The following is a 16786-nucleotide window of genomic DNA, read 5'->3' as shown; positions in this document are numbered from 1 at the left end:
CCCTGCCAGACCCCATATTGCAGGGTTGAACCTTTACCAGTCTGTTGCATCCATCACCCGGAAGCACTGAGGCAAAATATATTTGATTATCTTAGAAAAGGCAGAAGACGCCAAGCCGGAATGCAGAGGCAGGAAGCGGATGCTTTGGGCAGAGCCAAACCAGCACTCCCAGAGCTCCCACCTTAAAGCAAAGAAACCAGAGCCAAATAGGGGTTTAACTCCTGAACATAAAACTTTATTACATTTCTAGTTATGTCCTTTTGCGTGATATATTTACGACCAAGTAGTTAAGAGAAGTCCTAATTATATCCTTGGGCTAATTTGGTTTCCACCCCCACCGATAGATTGACTCTTGTCCCCCCCCCCCCCCCCGCCCCCGTTCCAGCTTGAGGCACTATGTGTAGCGAAGAAAGTGGCAGCTGGCTGGAGAGATAAGCCTCAAGTCTGAAATCCCCCAGTACAAACTGAGAGCAGAAGTCTCCTTTCGCTCAGGGTCCTCCCCAGGTTAGCATAAGAACATGGAAGTTTCCATGGATACCACAGGAGGCTTTCATATCCCTCAGACCAGGCGGAAGACCCCAGAGCCTTTCCCCTGCCCCCACCCTGGCCTCTCTTCACCCTCGTTACTTCCTGGCCACACTTACAGTCCTACAAACCACCCCATCTCCTGACCTTTGCTCCTCGCTTTCTGCTCGGAGCAGCTTGGGCACTGGAACAAGAGGTCTCTCTGACCAGAGATCTCAGAAGCAGCCAGGGAGGCCCCAGGCAGGGCTTTGGAGAATGGGGACCAGAAGGCTGCGAACAGGCCTGTCCTCTCCACCACTAGAAGCCATGAGGAAGCCCAGGGTAGATGCCACTCTGTATTGGCCCCTGTGCTTGACTTTGCTTACCGCCCCCCTTCCTCCCCTGCTCCAAACAGTATCCGTATATGCCATCGAAAACAGGGGGATTGAAGCAGGGGAGACCCATGGGCACAGATCTACCTTCAGGAGCTTGAAGACACCAAGGGTTGTCAAAGGAGTACAGGACAATGGCCTAGGAGTCCAGGAGGCTGGGGACAAAGCTCTCTGACTTGGGGGTTGAGGGAGGAAATAGCTCTAGCTACAGAGCCCAGAAGCCTATGGCAGAGGTGGGAGGGGACACCTCATCACCTCGAAGTCACTTCTACCTCTCATACTCCTTTTTTGGCTACACAGTAGGCTCTTCTTGTCCTTCCCTGCAACCCCAGCTATTGAGAAGAGTTTGGTGCCATGTAGTGGGTGGAGAAGAAGGCACATCTGCCTAGTCCCCTCTGGGTCTACCAAAGGCAAGAGTTAGTCCCCAGTTCCTCCAGCCCACCAGGTAACCTGCGCATCTACCACCAGAGAGGCCACCCATCCCAGGACAGAACAGAAACTGGGCATGTTACTGGAGGGGAAAGGAAAGGGATCTGAGGTCCAGACTCTGGTCACAGGGCCCGGCCCTCTAGGGAAGTGGGAGCCCACGGTGGGGCGGAATGCGGTGCTCCTTAATTGCGATCCCCGACAAGCTGCAGCACAAAGGTGAAAATGTAGATGATGTCGGTGTAGATTTGCAGAGCGCCAGTGATATAGTCCTCGGGGCTGATGGTGTGCTTCCGGTTCCCAAGGACCAGCTGCGTGTCATAAGCCAGGAACTGTAGGAATAGGGAAGGCACGCGTGAGAACCCAGGGGCTCCGTGGCCAGAGCTCCTTTCTGGTTCTCGTTTCATCAGCAGATCTGTCCTGGGGAGCTTCCATGCCATGCACTATGCTTAGGGACATGTTAACGAACAGCACAGCACGTGGTCTCTACCCTCAAGCGGTTCAGAGTCTAGAAAGGGAGAGAGACACACACCCTCATCCGTAATAGGGCCTGCTGGGTGTACTCCATAGCTGGCGGGTGAACAAGAGGTGGCAGGAATGCCCAGAACATCAGTCACCTCGACAGCGGAGAGAGAGAAAGGTAACTGTGGCCTGCTCCCTGCCTCCCAAGCAGCCCGAATTCATGCTCCGTCTGTCTAGTTGCTCCCCTCCAGCCCCTCAGCTCCCCTGCCAAGAGGGAGCAGGGCCTTACTCACCAACGTGAAGCAAATGGCCCCCAGAGCAGCATAGACCATGTGGAGCCAGTAAATCTGGGGAGAAGGGACGGGGATGGTGTTAGAAATCTTAGCAAAGCCCGGACCTAGGCAGTCCCTCAGAACCAGCTTCCCCTGGAATTCTGGGAAGAATAAGGAAGAGCAGGGAGAGCCAGGAAGCTAGCTACATGAAAGGACCACTTCTGCCTTCTACATCGGGGAAGAAATTAGGAGTAGTAACATATTTAGAATGCCTGGCTGGCTCATTCAGTGGAGCATGCAACTCTTGATCTCGGGGTTGTGAGTTCGAGCCCCACACTGGGTGTAGAGATTACTTAAAAAAAAAAAAAAAAGAATAGTAACAAATTTGGACAGAGAAAACAGAGGCCATCCTTCAGTGGTCATATGAAACCAAGCTCCAAAGTTAGGGTACAGAAGTGTCCACTGTACTTCTAGAAAAAAGCAGATGGTTGCGTTGTAGCTCCGGGAGGGACAGAGCCAGGCAGGCACCGGTTGAAGAGCCCTGCCCCCTTTCCCCCAGTCCTAGTCCACACTCAGTCGTGCTTCCTGCCGCCAGCCTGGGAAGGAAGCCCCCAGCCACCGAAGGACTGCCGGAATCCTGGAGCCCTCCGGGTGCCTGTTCACAGAAGGGCAGGGCCAGCCATGGTCCAGTAGGCAGATGCCCTCCCAGCACTGTGCTCCCCTCCTCGCAGGTCCCTTCCATGCAAGCCCATCTTCTCAGTCCTGGGCGCCTCTCCCATCTTCCTTCTGGAACCTAACCTCAGCTGCCAGGCAGATCGCCCCACTACTTCCCATGGGAATTCTGCAATGCCATCCAGGGCCTTGGGTTCTACGGCTCCCAGGGCCTTCTCATCTCCAGATAGAGATTACCCTAACCCAAACAATGGTGCTCCGGTGTTGGAGCCTTTGCTAGCCAGTTGTGAGCTTCCAGAAGAGCGAGCCTGCCCAGAGGCCTGGCCACCACTTGATACAGAAAGTCTCCTCCGAGTGCTAGGTTCACTGACCCCAGCTCTCCCAGGACACTCACATATTTGAAGGACAGCACAATGGCAGTGACAATCCCTGTCACCATCATCACAATTCCCAGGACACAGAAGAGGCCTGTGCACGAGGTGAAGTCCACCTGCCAGAAAGGGAGAAGGAGGTACCTGTCAGACGAGCGTCACAACCAGCAGCCCAGCCAGACTCCCCTGCCTCCCCAGCCGGGGAATCCCAGTGCTGCCTCCTAGAAGGCGCGGGAGTAACCATGACATTCTAAAGACAGACACAGGAAACAGTTTTATAGGTGCAGACAGGAGGGGAAGGGGATTAGGGTCTCTAAGGGAAATCCCTGGTGTAGAGGGGTCTGGGCCCTGGCAGGCCTGCTGCGGTGCCAAGCCTGGAGGGCCAGGTTTATATAAAGAAAGGGGGGGGGGTGGCCAGGGAAGCGCCCCCCACCCCTCCCCATACCCTCACCTTGGTCTGGAAGCAGAAGATGGTGACCGAAATGGACACCACAGCAGTGATGATCATTGCAATGATGACAGCTTTAGTTTCATACACACTGAGGGGAAGAAGGAGTTCAGAGAGGCCAGAGGCATAAGTCATGTAGGAATGACTTCAAAACTATCACTTCTAGAAGGATCCTGCCTGGCATCCCCCCCATGCAGAGGACCGCGGGATGCCCCACTCCCCCATAATACACACTTCGCAAGAGTGTGATGGTTTGTCCCTGAGTGTACCTGGAAATGGTGCCCGTCATGAAGCCCATGGCAAGAGTCTGAGGGCAGGACAGAGACAAGAGCGGAACACGTAAGAAAGGCAGGTCCCCTGCAGGCACGGCCCTGGCAGACTGCCAGAGCTGGGGGCACATGTGACTGAGCAGGAAAGAGGCAGCCAGGAGGAGACCAAGGGCGTGGGTCAGGATAGGGTGGGGGAGAGAGCCAGGGACATCGGCCACGGTTGTGTCCCCAGCCCTTCCCTGGGACCCACCCTCCCTCACCCCTTCTTGACTTACAAAGATGGTCAGCAGGATGATGTTCCATGGGAACCGGCGTCTGAAGGGAAAAAGACCATGATTAAGTGACTTGGGGCCAGCCAGGTATCAGAGGCTCCTTCAGCAGAAGGTAGCTCTTGGCTCAGGTGCTTGGAGAATGTGGCCTTGACTTGGGGGGGGCGGGGAGGCTGGCATGGCCTTTGGGACCTGCTCAGGTGTTCTATGCAGGGACAGCATGGGCCAATGGGACAGACCTGGGCTGTGGAACCACAAAGACCCGGATCCATTTGCAGCTCTTACCCGGCCTGCCTGTGTTAACTGTGGGAAAGTTACGCAGCCTCCCTGAGCCGTGGGTGCTTCCTATTTGTAAAATGGTTAAAATGCTACATACCTTGCAGAGGTACCGTAAAAATAACAGCCACACAACTGAATCGATCCCACACGGGCAAGGGACTTTAAACACACCTGAACCTCAGCTGCGCCCGTCACCATTCAGCTGCTATAGGGATCCCCTTTCTTCCCCAAACACTTGGTCCCGCCCGTTTGCCCCCCACCATCCCTTCTCATTGTCTGGGACTCACCTGGGTCCCTGGCAGCAGGCGAGGGTCAGATAGGTGGCCAGGAAGACAGCACTGGGAAGAAAGTGATGAGGAACTAGTCCACAAGCCCGGTCCACCCCTTAGCCCCCTCCGGGCCCCGCCTGGCAGCACTCCCCAGGCGGGCAGGCTGGGGGCCCACGGAACCCTTTGGAAGTCTGAGGGGAAGCCACCCAGGACAAGGGTACCCCAGCCAAGGGCACTGAGAACCTCTGAGACGGGGTTTAGCCAGGAAGGAGGCTGAAGGAGACCGAGGCAGATAAGCTAAGAGAACTTGAGGACCCGACGGCAGTCTGCGTGTTGTGTTGCCGCCAGTCCCCCACCCCTGCTCCCAGGCGCTCGGTGGTGCTGTCACTCTTCACTAGGCCCCTCCCACACACCCACACTGTCCAGCACAGCTGGCAGCTGGAAGGGCCCCTCTCAAAACGTATTTGGATCCCTGCCCTGAGAGAAGCTGGCCAGTGGTCCCCCCTCATCTCCTTGCCCCCCTCCCCCAACACACATGCAGCAGAGGGGAGCAGAGACTCACTAGGACACATAGTAGACATACAGGTTTCTCCTCACGAATTCACCAACTGGCTTCCTGTGGAGCAGGGGAGGATGGGAGGGGAGAGGAGTCATACAAGGCTTGGCTGCCTCCCTGCCCAGGCCCCCCCCCCCGACACTTCCCTTCAGGGTCCATCTGAGCACAGGGCCCACCCCACCCCGCACGCCCCGAAGGGGACCCAGTGAGACCGGGGCAGCGTCCTCAGACTCACACGAACGTGAAGATAGCGATGATGGCCACCGTGATGAGCAGCTGGATAGAGATGATGGTGTAAACCTGGAACACAAAGCCGGGGGGGGGGGGAGGGAAGCACGTGTCACCGTCCCACGCATCCCCCCAGGAAACAGCCAGCCCCCTGGCCCAGGAGCCCAAAGACCCTCTCTCACTGGCAGGGAGGGGGCTCTTTCTTAATTTTGGAGGATCTCTTCTTACTTCATTTCTCCTCAGGGGCCCTCCCCTGCTGCCGCCTGTCCTGAAGGCCACCCTGGAGTGAGGAGTCTGGCTCAGAGACTACCCACACCCTCAGGGCTGACCCCTACCTCCGGCTGCTCCTTGCCATCTCTCCCCACCCGCCATGTCCCACGGCCAGCCTCGCTTCCCTGCTTCCTCCTCCCGCCTCACTACCAGGTAGTCCTCCCCGCTGCTCACACAGCAGTTTCTGTGCCGACTCGGAGCAGGGCACTGTGCACATGGGAGCCAGGGGAGAGGGGGAGTATAAACAAGTATGATCATTCTGGCTTTGAGTTGCTTCCAGTCTCACAGGAGAAAGAAGTTTGCGGAGGGCAGGACAGTTTGGCAGAGCCCGCCTAGATTTTCCTAGATTGAATCTGTCCCCTGCCACAAGGTCAAGGAAGAGAGGACCGAGAGGCGGGGAACAGGGGTCAGAGGAGCTGCCCCCCCCCCCCGAGGGCAGGGCAGAGCTAGAAAGAACTTGGAAGGCGGCAGCATCTCTCCATGGAAATGAGTGCCTGGGGCTGACCGTGCCTGGCCCCCCGCACCCCGTCCCCACCCCATTCCCATAGCCCAAGGGGCCCGGGGACAGTGGCCTCCCAGCCCGTGTCTCACCTTTCGGATGAAGGTGTGCCGGACTTTCCTGTCATCCCACTCTCCAGGCCCGAAGCTTTCACTCACTGCTCTCTCCTCCCCATCATAGCCCTGGCCTGGGCCTGGGGGGAACAGATCACGTGTGACCAACTGGGGACTGGGACATGTGGCCTCAATCCCAAAGCCTGCATGACCTTATGTCAGAGTCTCCAGTATCTCCAGCCAAAAGACGGGTGCCATAACTCAGGAGCTCTTCACCCAAGCCAGGTCCTCTAGACGCCCTCAGAGTGACCCAGTGCTGGCCTGGGCACCATATGGAGCCGTGTGTCACTGTCACAAGGGGCCTTAGGTGCGAGCCCATCCATCAGTGCACATTCATTGAGGGCTCCTGCATGAGGGTGTCTGGCCCACACCTGGGTGCTCTGGGGTGTGAACACACATGGTCCCTGCCATCTAGAGGTCACGACCTAGTGAGGAGGCCAGGCAGGGGCAGGGCTCTCAGGAATGAAAGGAGGAAAGGCAGGGAGAAACAGAGAGCACCTGTGTGGAGGGTGGAGAACAGAGTGAGGGCCATGTTCTCCATCTGGCAAGCATGAGCACTCAGGGATGCCAGGGGTCCACGTGCCCAGGACAAGGCGTGACTGTGAACGTGACGGGTGTGCTAACATCCCCACCAGAACACGTATGAACACGTATGGGCAGCTGAGGGCTGGCCGTGCCCCAGCATTCCAGAGGCTGCAGGGCTCAAAATATTCCTTCAGTGCCTCCTTAGGAACTGCTTTCAGAATCCACACATGAGCCATTCACAAAAAGGCACTACATCTCATCTCCCATTTCTGACCTGACAGAGCATTTCCCTGCCATGACATTTATCAAACATCCAAATGACTTCTGGATGTTTGCAAAACTCAGACATTACCTTAACAGATGAGGACCTGTTAGCACCGAGAATATTAACCAAAAAAAAAAAAAAAAACCAGTGTTTCAGGTTCTAAAGGCAATTCCTAAGGGAGGAGTCTGGGGGCAGAGGTGACACCTGTCTAGTTAGGACATGGAAATGGCCTCCTAAGGTAGCCGCTGTGAAGTAACTAGTTACTTCATCCTGCCACTTTCTCATCTGATGTTTAAGTTCTGGTGTGTGACTATGGACTCCGTCTCCTTGCTGAATAAAGGGGCTAGCAGGCGTCTGGGGCGGGGGGCGAGGTGCTGAGGGGGCAGGTGGGGAGGTAACAACGATGGGGAAACAGAAAGAACTAAAGAGATGAAAAAAGGGACGAAACAGGAAGCTGAGAAGGAAGGAAAAGAGGTGGCTCGTGTGGGACAAGTGCTGCCCCATCATCCCTGCCTGAGCTCCCTTCAGGGACTCACCGTAGCGCATGGGCATCGGGTGGATGGGGGGCATAGGCTGCGGGTAGCCAGCAGGGTGACCGTAGCCAGGCTGGGGGTAGGCAGGGTAGGGAGGGTAGCCCCCAGGCAGGACGGACGGCTGCGCATAGCCCCCCTGGGGCGGAGAGCCAGGGTACAGGGGGTTGCGGTCCTCATACGGAGGGGGAGCGCTGGGGTTGGACATGGCCGCTCAAGGGCTGAGAGGAGACCCCAGCTGCTGGCACCTGAAATGGAGATGAGAAGAGCAGTCAGAAATGCCCAGACCCAGCTCACCAGGCCCCAGTCCAGGTTGTCCCTGTGGAGAGGGGACCCTCCTATTTTCTCTCTTAATCACGCCCCCCGTGTGTCATCCTGTGCCCACAGGCCATCCTCCTGATCCCCACAGCGCTGCCTGTGCCACCAGCTCAGCCCCTGCCCCTCGGCCTTCATGCCAGCTCTCTGGCCCCGGCCCTCCTTCCTGTGCAGTTTCACGCCCCCGGAAAGCAGAAGCGGCGGGGGGGGGGGGGTTGTGCAGGAGCCCAGAGCAGTCACCGGGCACTGCTGGCGTGAGGGGCAGGGGGCGGGCCTGGGAACCCCCACCCCGTGTTCATTTAAGCCAAGCTTCCAGCGACCAGGGAAGAAGCCTGCTGGCCCAGCCAAGCCTCGGGGTGAGTCACACGGCCAGCTGGGACCCATTGCAGGGGTCAGCCCAGCCCCCAGGGCAGGTGGCAGGGGCATGGAGCCTGAAAGGCGGAGCTGGGGAGGAGCCAAGGCTCAAAGTGGGGGGCGGGGGGGGGCATGTGGAGAACAACAAGCTAGCCCCAGGGCCGAGCCACCAGGCCCGGAGCCGGAGGGCAGTGGGCCCATGGCCAGTGGCTGAGTCAGGGGACGCCAGAGAGGCCTGGGCAAGTAGGTGCCCCGGGCTGGCCACTCAGGGCTGGGAAGCTGCACAAAAGGGCAGGCCAGAGACAGGACTTTCTGGCTCCTTCAGATAACAGCCTAGACAAATCCACCGGGTGTGCTGGGAGCAGGACAGCGCGTGCGGGCCCCGAACCGCCCCCGGAGGGACAGACACATGTTTTGAACGCCGGGGCCTCTGGTATCCCCACGTTCCCCAGCAGGGGCCATGGCTAGTGGGGAGGACAGAGTGCTGAGGAGTCTGCCACCAGAGCCAGCCCGTACCTTCTCTGCAGCAGGAAGAGTCCCACAGCCGGGGCAAGGCTGAGGAACGCGGAGGAGGGAACCCCCAAAACAGCTCAAAGGGACCTCCAGGTTGTATGGCCCCAAACACTCAATTCAGATAAGGGAATTAGGCACAGAACAGTGAAGGGACTCGTGTCTCCCCAGGGTCACAGAAATCGCAGGTGAAGGCACAACCAGAATTGAGGCCTTCAGGGTCCTGGGTATGCACGCTCTGTGTTAGGCTACATTCTCAAGGCCTCTTAGGCCAGATAAACGTCCCCCAGGCCTGGGGTCCCCTCTGAGGTTGCAAAGATCGGGGCTGCAGAAGAGCTAAGGAGGAGGTCCCAGAAAGGCCCTACGTCCTTGGTTAGGATGAGCCTTGACAGTGCCATGACCTCCTCCTACAGCATCTCCCAAGGGGCAGACCTTAAGGAACCCCCAAGGGAGGAAGCACCCCCCCAGATCCAGGCAGGCAGCCATCCTCAGAACCTCTGCTGGAAGGAAGAGAGAACCGGCTTCTCTTTTTAGGGTACTCCGCAGAGTCCAGGGATCAGATAAAGGACTGTCTTTTCTCTCTTAGGAGAAGTGGGATGCAGAGAGGAAGGGGGTAGGGAGGGGCAGGGTGGAGGGGTGGCAGAACGGGCCAGCTCTCTAAATGGGCTGCTTTGAGGAAAGCTATTCGTCCTCCCAGAGCCGACAGACCAGCACAACAAGAATGTGTCAGGTCAGAAATAAGAAAGACCTTTCTAGCAGTGAGGGTATGACACAGCGGCCCAACGTGTCCACAGCAGGCTTGTGGTGAAGGTCTGCACAGTGGAGGAGAGCAGCCGGAGATAAGGAGCGGAAGAGAACAGGAGACCAAACACTGAGTGTTGTTTCAGGAACAGATACTAACTGCTGTGGGAAAGTTCTGGGCCCATGTAAGGGTAGGGAGATGAGCATAGACAGGTGTAATACGGAAATTTCTGTACATTTTTAAAAAGGAAGAAACACAAACTGACTCTCCTCCCCTGAGGCCAGAGGCTCCTTCTCCCTACACCCCCCTGCCCGCCCCTCTCCAGGAGCCCCCTTCTAACTCCACCAAGAGAATGGCGTCCTGTTTGTAGAAAGAGGTCTGAACAGGTCACCTTTGGAGTAGGACTATCTGTCCTTATTATGGCCATCTCAGCCCCGGGTCCACCTGGGTGGTGGCACGCAGGTGAACAGGCCAAACATGACCCAAGAGACACTGGCAGGGAAGGCCCGGTGGTTGGAAGCCCCAGCTGGGCCACCACAGTGATGTCACCATGACCCGGCTCTGTCAGCTGCGCAGGGTGCACCTCTGTAAAATGAGGTGTCATGGGCCACATGATCTGTGAGCTCCTTTCCAGCTCTAGCCAACTGTGAATTATCTGAGGCACCCAGCTACGCTGGGCTTGCCCTTTGCCCAGCAAGCAACTGGCCCTCCCTCCTTCCTCTAGGCCAAGCCAGGCCAACAGGTCCCTTCCCAGACCACAGGGGCTGTGGCCCCAGACTGCGGGGTGAATCACCGAGAGAAAGGTCAGCCTTGGAGGGGCCACCAGGACTCCGGGGGCCCGCTCCAGCTCAGAAGGCTACGGATGCACAGGGACTCCCTTGCCCCGCCCTCGCCCCCCCGCCCCCCCGCCCCCGGCCCCGGACTCTTCTGGTTTCAGAGGAATTCGCCAGTAGACCTGCCTGCTGGAGACACAGCAGGTCACAGTCCAGTTCTCTGAGGGCTCAGCCAGCAGCCCATGCTTACCAGAGACTGGCACTGGACCACTTCACCTCACTATGCCTCGGTTTCTCCACCTGGAAAATGTGTTTTAACACTATAATCATACCCACCACAGAATTGTAAAAATGTGCATAAAGCACTTAGAAGGGTACCTGACCCCTGATAAAAACAGTAAATGGTGGCTGGTTTTAGTTAATATTTTATTAATCGTTATGGTAGTCCAACAGGGTGAATAATGTTATCCCTAGTCACAAATGAAGAAAGGATTTAAGTCACTGGGCCAAGGTTTCTTAGCTAGGGTGTGATGAAGTCCACACCCAAGCTCCAAGATGGACTCCAGAGCCCATGCTCTAATCCCACATTTGGACAGCCTGTCTATCTAAGCCTCTCATCACGTCTCATGGCTACCCATCTAAGACTCTCTAACAACAACAGAAGGCTTACATAGCAAGTGGACACCGAGCTATTCAGCCCCCTCTATAATTGCCCCCCCCAACCCCAGTTTCCAAACAACCGCCAGGAGGTGAAGAGGGTGGTCAGAGAGAGAGAGTCTTAACTGCCCGAGCTGAAAGCAAGCCCACTCATCTAAGGCGAGCCAAACCTCTCACCTTACCAATGGGACGGGAAGGTAGAGTGACCTATCCATGGTCATGGAGCTGGGCCCGGGGCTGGGACTACATCCTGGCTCTCTAGAGGTAGAGTCCTGGGCACAGGAGAGGGAGATGGTGTTGAGGTGGGTCAAGGGAGTGGCTAAGCTCAGCCTCACTCACCTCTGAGTGGGGCCAGGTGGGGCCCAACTGGCTGTGGCCTAGCCTACACAAGGGGCCTGGCCCCTTCCATGTCATTGAGGCCTCAGCTAAAGATGAGGTTTGGGGCCGGCCTCTGCCTAGGTAGTAGGGAAAGGGGGAAGTGGTCAGTGTTAACTTTCGTAGCTATGACTAAGGGCGGGAGCTGGAGAACATGGAGTCGAAAAGGAATGAGAGGAAAAAGGACGGAGACAGTCCAGAGACCAGAAACCAGGAATCGGGTCCTTTGGGTTCTGCCAGGAGCTAGTGGAGGAGCTCACAGTCTCCAGGGGCTAAAACGGACCTTTAAGGCTCCCCACTGCAAGCCTGAATTTTCCTAAAACACAGTAGGCATTCAGCTTCTCCTGAACACACTCCAGTAACAGGGAGCGAGGCTGATCACTTGCAGGCAGCCTCAATCATTGGAACATTCTTCCTCACCACGCCTGTTATCAAGACATTCTAACTCTGCCCCATCCCTGCCATGTTACAGATCTAAGTTTGCTCCTCCATCCTCATGACCCCAATCCCCCCCCCATCAGGAAGGTGCCAGAAGCTCTCCTTTCTCCTCCAGACCCAGCCATCCTGGCAGCAGAAGTGGGTGGGCTCAGACCCAGGACTTGTTGGCTGTCAAGGTTTTCAGATACAGCCTTGAGGGGGAAGCATCTCCTTCCCCTGGAGCCATCTCAGTGCGGTCCAGGCTCGCGCTCCCCTGGGGGCACCTGAGGGTTAAGGCTCTGGAATCCACGCAGAAGGGTTGCAGCAAGAGGGTGTGTGTGTGTGTGTGTGTGTGCGCGCGCATGCGTGTGTGTCTCGGAGGGAGGGGTGGAAAGGAGCAGCTGACTGGTCAGGCAGCCTCCCTTCCTCTCTCTGCCAGGAACGGATGCCCAGAGCCAGGATGGAAAGAATAGCTCAGAGTGTGCATCTCAGGAAACCGCCCCCAGCAGGCGCGGGAGCACAGCCCCTGGTCTCATGCCAGTCTCCTTCCCTCCCTTTTCCTTCACCTACCCCCACCTCCTCCAGCCCTCCCCCACCCCCAGGAACCGGCCCCCCACTCCCCTCCCGCCCCAGCCCCAGCACAGAGCCACCAGGGCAGAAAAGTAAAAAGATACACCCAGGAGTGTCTGGGCAAGTCACCAGGTCTGCTGCACACGGACCAAGAGGCCCAGAATCAACTTATCCTTCTGTCTGCCTGGCTTCTGGGAATAACAGGATGACTCTGAGGGGACCTAAAACCTGAGTCGGAAGAGCTGGAGTGGCCTTTAGAAATCACCCGGTTGCCTGACAGAAAAGGAAACCCCAATACCAAGAAAGTTCCGGCCCAGCCCACAAAAGGCCCTCTCTGTCATGGGTTTGGAACTTCAATTCCCAGCCCTGCCCATTGTCTGAGAACCCAGTAACAGACGCAAGCACACACACAGCTGAGGCGGAGCCGCAACAAGTCACTTCCCTCCCCACCCCACCACCCCCGTCCTCCGTGCCCCCCTGCTCAGAAATAGATAAGGCTGCCAACCCATGACTTCCCTCCCGGCCCGATCTAGAGCCCAGGGCGGCCTCTCTCCCATCGGAGGCTGAGAGGGGTGGGGAGGGAGAGAAGCCCTGGACAGCAGGGGAGGACCCAGGCCCCACATCTCTGTCACCCTTCACGGGGGGGGGGGGCGAGGGCGGTGTAGAAGTGGGTCACCAGTGCCAGTAAGCTCAGTGTCCCCAGCCACGTCACTGGTCACTGGTCCCAACGGCCTGGAAATGCAGATAAGGAAGGAGGAATCAGAAACATAGCCCCTAGCTACCTCCTCCTTTGCCTTTCAACTCCTGCGTTTCCACAGGACTTCAGATTAGGAGGGAGGAGAGGCAGACGTAGTTGGCAACCCACCATGGAGAACAGGGACTGAGTAACCCTTCCCTGCGGTGGGCAGGGCGGGCAGGAAGGAAGAGAGCCGCTTACAGCAGTGAGTACTGGGTATCCGGTACTGGCTACTAAGGCAGGTCTGAGCCTGACAACAGCCCTCCGAGGTGCATATTCTCATCCCCACTCTCCAGAGGAGAAAGCTGAAATTCATAGGAAAAACCCATCTAGGGGCCCACAGCAGGAAAACAGCAGAGATGTGTTTGAACCCAAATTGGACGTCTGATTTTAGAGTTCCAGCCCTTTGCTTTTACACCTGCTTAGAACACAAGCCCCGGAGACACCCCCATCAGCCACTTGCATGCACAGGCCACCACCTAGGGCGGGGTGACGTAGTGAAGACCTTTCCCTTGGAGGGAGTCAGTCCATGCCAAAGCTCTGGGTTAGAAGGCAGGGAGTGGAGTTTTTGCCCGGGTCCTAACTCTGCTGTGAGTCAGGGTGGGCCACTCCACATCCCTGGACTCTCTTTTCCCCACCATAAAACAGGTACACTGAACCAAGAGATCAAGTCTATTCCAACTCCAACAGCCTCTGCTTCTGAAGGAGCAGCCTAACAGAGCACAGCAGGTTTCAGGGCAGAATGACCTGCTTCCTAAAGAATCTACACCTGGGCTCACTCCCCATCTACAGAGGCAGACACACACGGCATGTTCAGGGGATGGGACTGACCCTAGCACCCTCTCCTCCAAACTGCCCCCATACTGCCCTCTGGAACCTACGGCCAGCATTTCCTAGGCGCTCACTTACCCCAGAGCCTGCAGGGAAACACTGTTAACAGTGTAGACAAGAAAGAGTACCAGCAGGAGGGAGGTCAGGAGACCCGGACTCCAGTTCTAACCCTGCCACCAGGCAAATGACCTCCCTTGGCCTCCTTTTCCCCCACAGCAGCCCCCATGGGAGAGTGGGGGGAGGAGGGAGTAATTACCCAGAACCATGGAGTTGAGAGCTAAACTCATTCGGCCAGGCACTTCCCGGACTGCTCTAAAGAACACCACCCCAGGAGATGTTAATGGATGAGTTCTGAAACATAGAAATCTGAAAAACAACCCATACCCCTTTCAGAAATTCCCAAGGCACAACGGCATATTCAGCTTCTGAGCAGTCCTGCAATGAGCAAAAACTGTTCAACTTTGTTTAACCCAGTTTCCCTCCAAACTTCCTTAAGCCTGAAACATTTTTATCAGGGCACACCTAATTAATATCCTGTGGGATCCTGACCAGTCCACCTTTGTTTTACAGACAGACCCAGCCCTGAGAATGATTCATGTGCTAACTCCTCATATCCTAAAACCCGTCCTTATAGCCCCCAGAGCAGTCACGTGAGGTACAAGTACGTCCCCTCACTCTTGAGTCAGCTCGATCCCCGGCGAGGGTCCTCTCCTCTCCGCCGCCCACCCCCAAGACAGCTGCTATTATCTCCACAGTGAGATCTACTGCCAAGGGCTGGGGGACATCCTCAACTAGCACAGAACTAGGAGACTGGCATCCCCTAACATCACCTATATGTAATGGGGAAAAATACAAATCATTAAATACAAGGATTCATTCTTATCTTCCTCCCTGACCAGTGCGTCGAGTACTCTCAGTAGCCGGCCCTGTGGCCTGTGGACTTCTGAATATCTCTACTTCCAAACAAGACCCAGGTTTTGGTCTAGAATCCCAGACTCCTAGGGTTGGAGGATCCGGCCAAGGCCGTCCACGGCATTCCCAACAGAATACTCAAGAAAGCCCGCATCAGTTAACACATCAGTGTTAACCGTATTGTTAGCAGAGGCCTTCTTCCCTGAGAGCTGTTGGAGCTTCCACGCTCTGGCCCTCCCACTTCAGCGCTCCAAAGACACGAGTGTGTGTTCCTTCTCTGGGGCTTCTGCTCTTTCTGAAGGACCCAGAGTGAGAAGTTTGGGGGGTGGAAGTGCTCTGAGGTGGACAGCTTCCAGCTGAGGCCCCCGTTCCCGTGGGAGGAGTCTGAGCTGAGGTGGCTATTACCCCAGCCCATGACACGAAGCACTCCCCACACTTATGGCGTAACCCGTCATTACCTCTCTGACGTGCCCATTTTTTACAAGTGAGGCCCTGAGGTCACGGCACCAGAAGACAGAGGAAGTCAGTGCCCTTGACACTGTGTGGTCCCACCACTTCTTTCCAAGTTACAAACTGGCTCTCTGTTTGGGTCCCCTGCCTAGAGAGACAGGGACGGCAGGCAGGTGAAGAAAAAGTACGGCTGCCCCTTTGGCCCAGACAAAGCAGCCCCAAGGCAGCCCCGGGCTCCCCCGGCCACCACTGGCCTTTGAAACCAAAGCTCACCAGTGAGATGAATATTTCAGAGCCCCAGAGAACTGGACACCGGAGGGAACTGCCATGACATCTGGCTCTGACCCTAGTTCCCAGGCCTTCCCCCACTTATCCCATGCCGGACGTTGGCATTAGGTAGAAGGCCACCCCCTGGATACCACACCCAGGCCACAGGGGGGTGAGAGGATGGAGACCCCCAGAGGACAAGAGCTGGTGCGGGACCCCCGGATCAGGGCCAAGCCTCCCAGCAGCCTTCCCCTGCTTGCCCTCCCACTGTCTTCTGGCTCCTTCCCGGGGTTCCAGTTCTTTTCCCCTTTCCCAGGTTCCTGTCGGGTTTTTATGCTGACCCAGAGAGGGCCCCGAGGACAGTACTTCCTTGTTGCTTTCTCAACCCGGCCTGGGGACAGTGGCTGGAAGCAGGCGGGCTGAGGCAAAGTCATGATGACAGGGGTGGCCATTCCCCACGCCAAGCACGGTGAGCCGCTGGCTGCTTCCACCCCAAAAGCCAGGCCCCCTCCCCCCGCTCGCATACTCATTCACCTGTCTACGCCTAGCCTGGCACCAGCCTCCCGGCCGCTCCCCTACCCCTCGCACCGGCCTAGGGCCCTGACAGCCCTCCTCCCGCGCACAGCCGGCCACTCCGGGGGCTCGTACGGTGGACACGCCCTGCGACACACGCGCCAGAAGGAGGGGGACGTGACGCCCTCAGACCCTGGCCCGCTCGCCGGTGCCCACAACCCACTGCTCTGCTCCCAACGCCCAACAGGCGCCACTCGGCCGCCCGGACGCCCGCGGGAAAGCGAAACTCCCAGGGCGAGGGCCACAGATTCTCAACCGGCACCGCTTCTCCCGGCCAAGCACTCGGAGAAAGTTCGGGGCGCCGCCCCAGCCCTGGCCCCGTTCCCGCCGGCCCGCGCCGGCCCCCCACTCCCGCCGGCCCCGGCCCCCCGGCTTGCCTGGCCGCTCCGACGGTGCGCTGCCGGCCTCGCTCCCGGTCTCCCTCCAGGCGCAGAGAGTCGGGCACGGAGCGCACGGCCCGGGCCTGAGCTGGGCGGGCCTGGGATGGGCTGGGCTGGGGCTCCGCGCCCCGCCCCGTCGCGCCGGCTCCCCGTGGGGCGGGGCCTCGGGACGCCGCCAGGGGGCGCTGGGGGCCGCCCGGGGTCCCGCCCGCGTCCGCCCGCTCCGCGCGCGCCTCCCGAGGCCCCGACGACCGTCTAGGGTTCTCTCGGATATAAAGGCAATACGCGATCACTGATGGGAACAG

The 16786-nt window shown here is 57.7% G+C and overlaps 1 protein-coding gene across 1 annotated transcript; it reads right to left on the bottom strand.

The window, feature by feature from the left end:
- Positions 1 to 374: 374 nt before the first annotated feature.
- On the bottom strand, positions 375 to 16580 carry TMBIM1 (transmembrane BAX inhibitor motif containing 1). The gene is made up of 12 exons (XM_028092136.2): positions 16479 to 16580; positions 7626 to 7867; positions 6279 to 6379; positions 5425 to 5489; positions 5196 to 5249; positions 4652 to 4702; positions 4092 to 4131; positions 3817 to 3854; positions 3551 to 3638; positions 3123 to 3218; positions 2078 to 2131; positions 375 to 1654 (listed from the first exon to the last, which is right to left on the bottom strand). The coding sequence occupies exons 2-12, from the start codon at positions 7825 to 7827 to the stop codon at positions 1508 to 1510; spliced, it is 936 nt and encodes a 311-aa protein (XP_027947937.1). The 5' UTR covers positions 7828 to 7867; positions 16479 to 16580; the 3' UTR covers positions 375 to 1507.
- Positions 16581 to 16786: the final 206 nt, after the last annotated feature.

Source organism: Eumetopias jubatus, unplaced genomic scaffold (assembly GCF_037043125.1).
Source record: "Eumetopias jubatus isolate StellerSeaLion01/CBP00866 unplaced genomic scaffold, mEumJub1_p1.0 scaffold_3, whole genome shotgun sequence".
Taxonomy (NCBI): Eukaryota; Metazoa; Chordata; class Mammalia; order Carnivora; family Otariidae; genus Eumetopias; species Eumetopias jubatus.
Note: the sequence above shows the minus strand (reverse complement) of the source record. Positions and strands in the feature narration are given on the sequence as shown.